The 1,044-nt window shown below is 33.4% G+C and overlaps 1 protein-coding gene across 1 annotated transcript; it reads right to left on the bottom strand.

Moving 5' to 3' along the window:
* Positions 1-396: 396 nt before the first annotated feature.
* On the bottom strand, positions 397-986 carry LOC116126629 (heavy metal-associated isoprenylated plant protein 28-like). Its single transcript, XM_031412310.1, has 3 exons — positions 877-986; positions 718-790; positions 397-619 (listed from the first exon to the last, which is right to left on the bottom strand). Exons 1-3 carry the CDS (start codon positions 880-882, stop codon positions 411-413), a joined length of 288 nt encoding a protein of 95 aa, XP_031268170.1. The 5' UTR covers positions 883-986; the 3' UTR covers positions 397-410.
* Positions 987-1,044: the final 58 nt, after the last annotated feature.

The raw sequence follows: 1,044 nt of genomic DNA, 5'->3' as shown, positions 1-1,044 counted from the left end.
CCATTCGTTAAGATTAAGAGAGCAGAAATGGGCTGGGCTTACTAATCATAAAGCCCATATTGTGGCCCATTAATTTAGAAGTTGAAAATTTGACTGGGAGCATAAATTGATGCTCTGTGAAATTAAATACTAATTTGAGCAGAGAACTTGGGAAAACAGCAAAATTTGGTAATCTTGAATTTCACTCTATCTATCTGATGAATTGAACATTACATATGATAGTTCCTTTGAAAAAGAAAAAGGTAAAAGCTGAGAATATGAAAACACAAACCACAAACTTTGGTATATAAATCAAAACCCCACATAATTAAGGGATCAAAAAGAGGGAAATTAAGATTAATATATAAAAAAAAGAAAAAATTATATGAAGAAAGAAAGTCCTAATCCTAGAACTAGAGCTAACGCTTGAGCTAGAAGAAATTGAAGTTATTGAATCTGAAGTTTCCATAGCTTGCACTTGCACTTGCACTTGCATAAGCATTGAGAAGCTCATTTTGTGCAGACCAGAAATCAGCTTTGAGACCTCCTCTTCTAATGGCTTTTAATATTTTGTTTCTATGTGCATATCCTGTAACCACAACCTTCTGGCTATTACCATCCACTTCCACTTTCTCTATTCCTGTAAAACAATGAAATCAAAATCAGTTAAAGTCCCCCCAAAACAAACACAGTAAGGTAAAGGAATCACACAATTAACTTAATTAATGAATTAATTACCTTTCAGTTTTGATAGGCATTTTCTAAGCCTCTTCTCATGGATGCCAACCATCTCCACCTTCAATTCAACTGTCTGCAAAATCAAACTCAGGTTAACAATTAAGAATCAACTTAGACTTGGGGAATGAAGTAAATAAAAAAGAAAAGAAAAGAATGTACCTCCATTTGAAGTAGTCTGAATTGCAAATGATGAGTTGATGATGATCTGAGCTATAAAGTGAAACAAAGGACAATGATAAGGAAGAAGAAACAAATGGAATGATGAATATAAGAGACGGGGAATGTCGGGCTTTATATATATATGATAATACAGAAGGGGACATGAAA

Source organism: Pistacia vera, unplaced genomic scaffold (assembly GCF_008641045.1).
Source record: "Pistacia vera cultivar Batoury unplaced genomic scaffold, PisVer_v2 Contig1819, whole genome shotgun sequence".
Classification (NCBI taxonomy): domain Eukaryota; kingdom Viridiplantae; phylum Streptophyta; class Magnoliopsida; order Sapindales; family Anacardiaceae; genus Pistacia; species Pistacia vera.
This window is presented reverse-complemented; position numbering and strand designations above follow the sequence as displayed.

Coding starts and splice junctions, on each gene's coding strand:
- LOC116126629 (XM_031412310.1), bottom strand. Junction 620..717: donor ATGCCTATCAAAACTGAAAG/GTAATTAATTCA, acceptor ATTGTTTTACAG/GAATAGAGAAAGTGGAAGTG.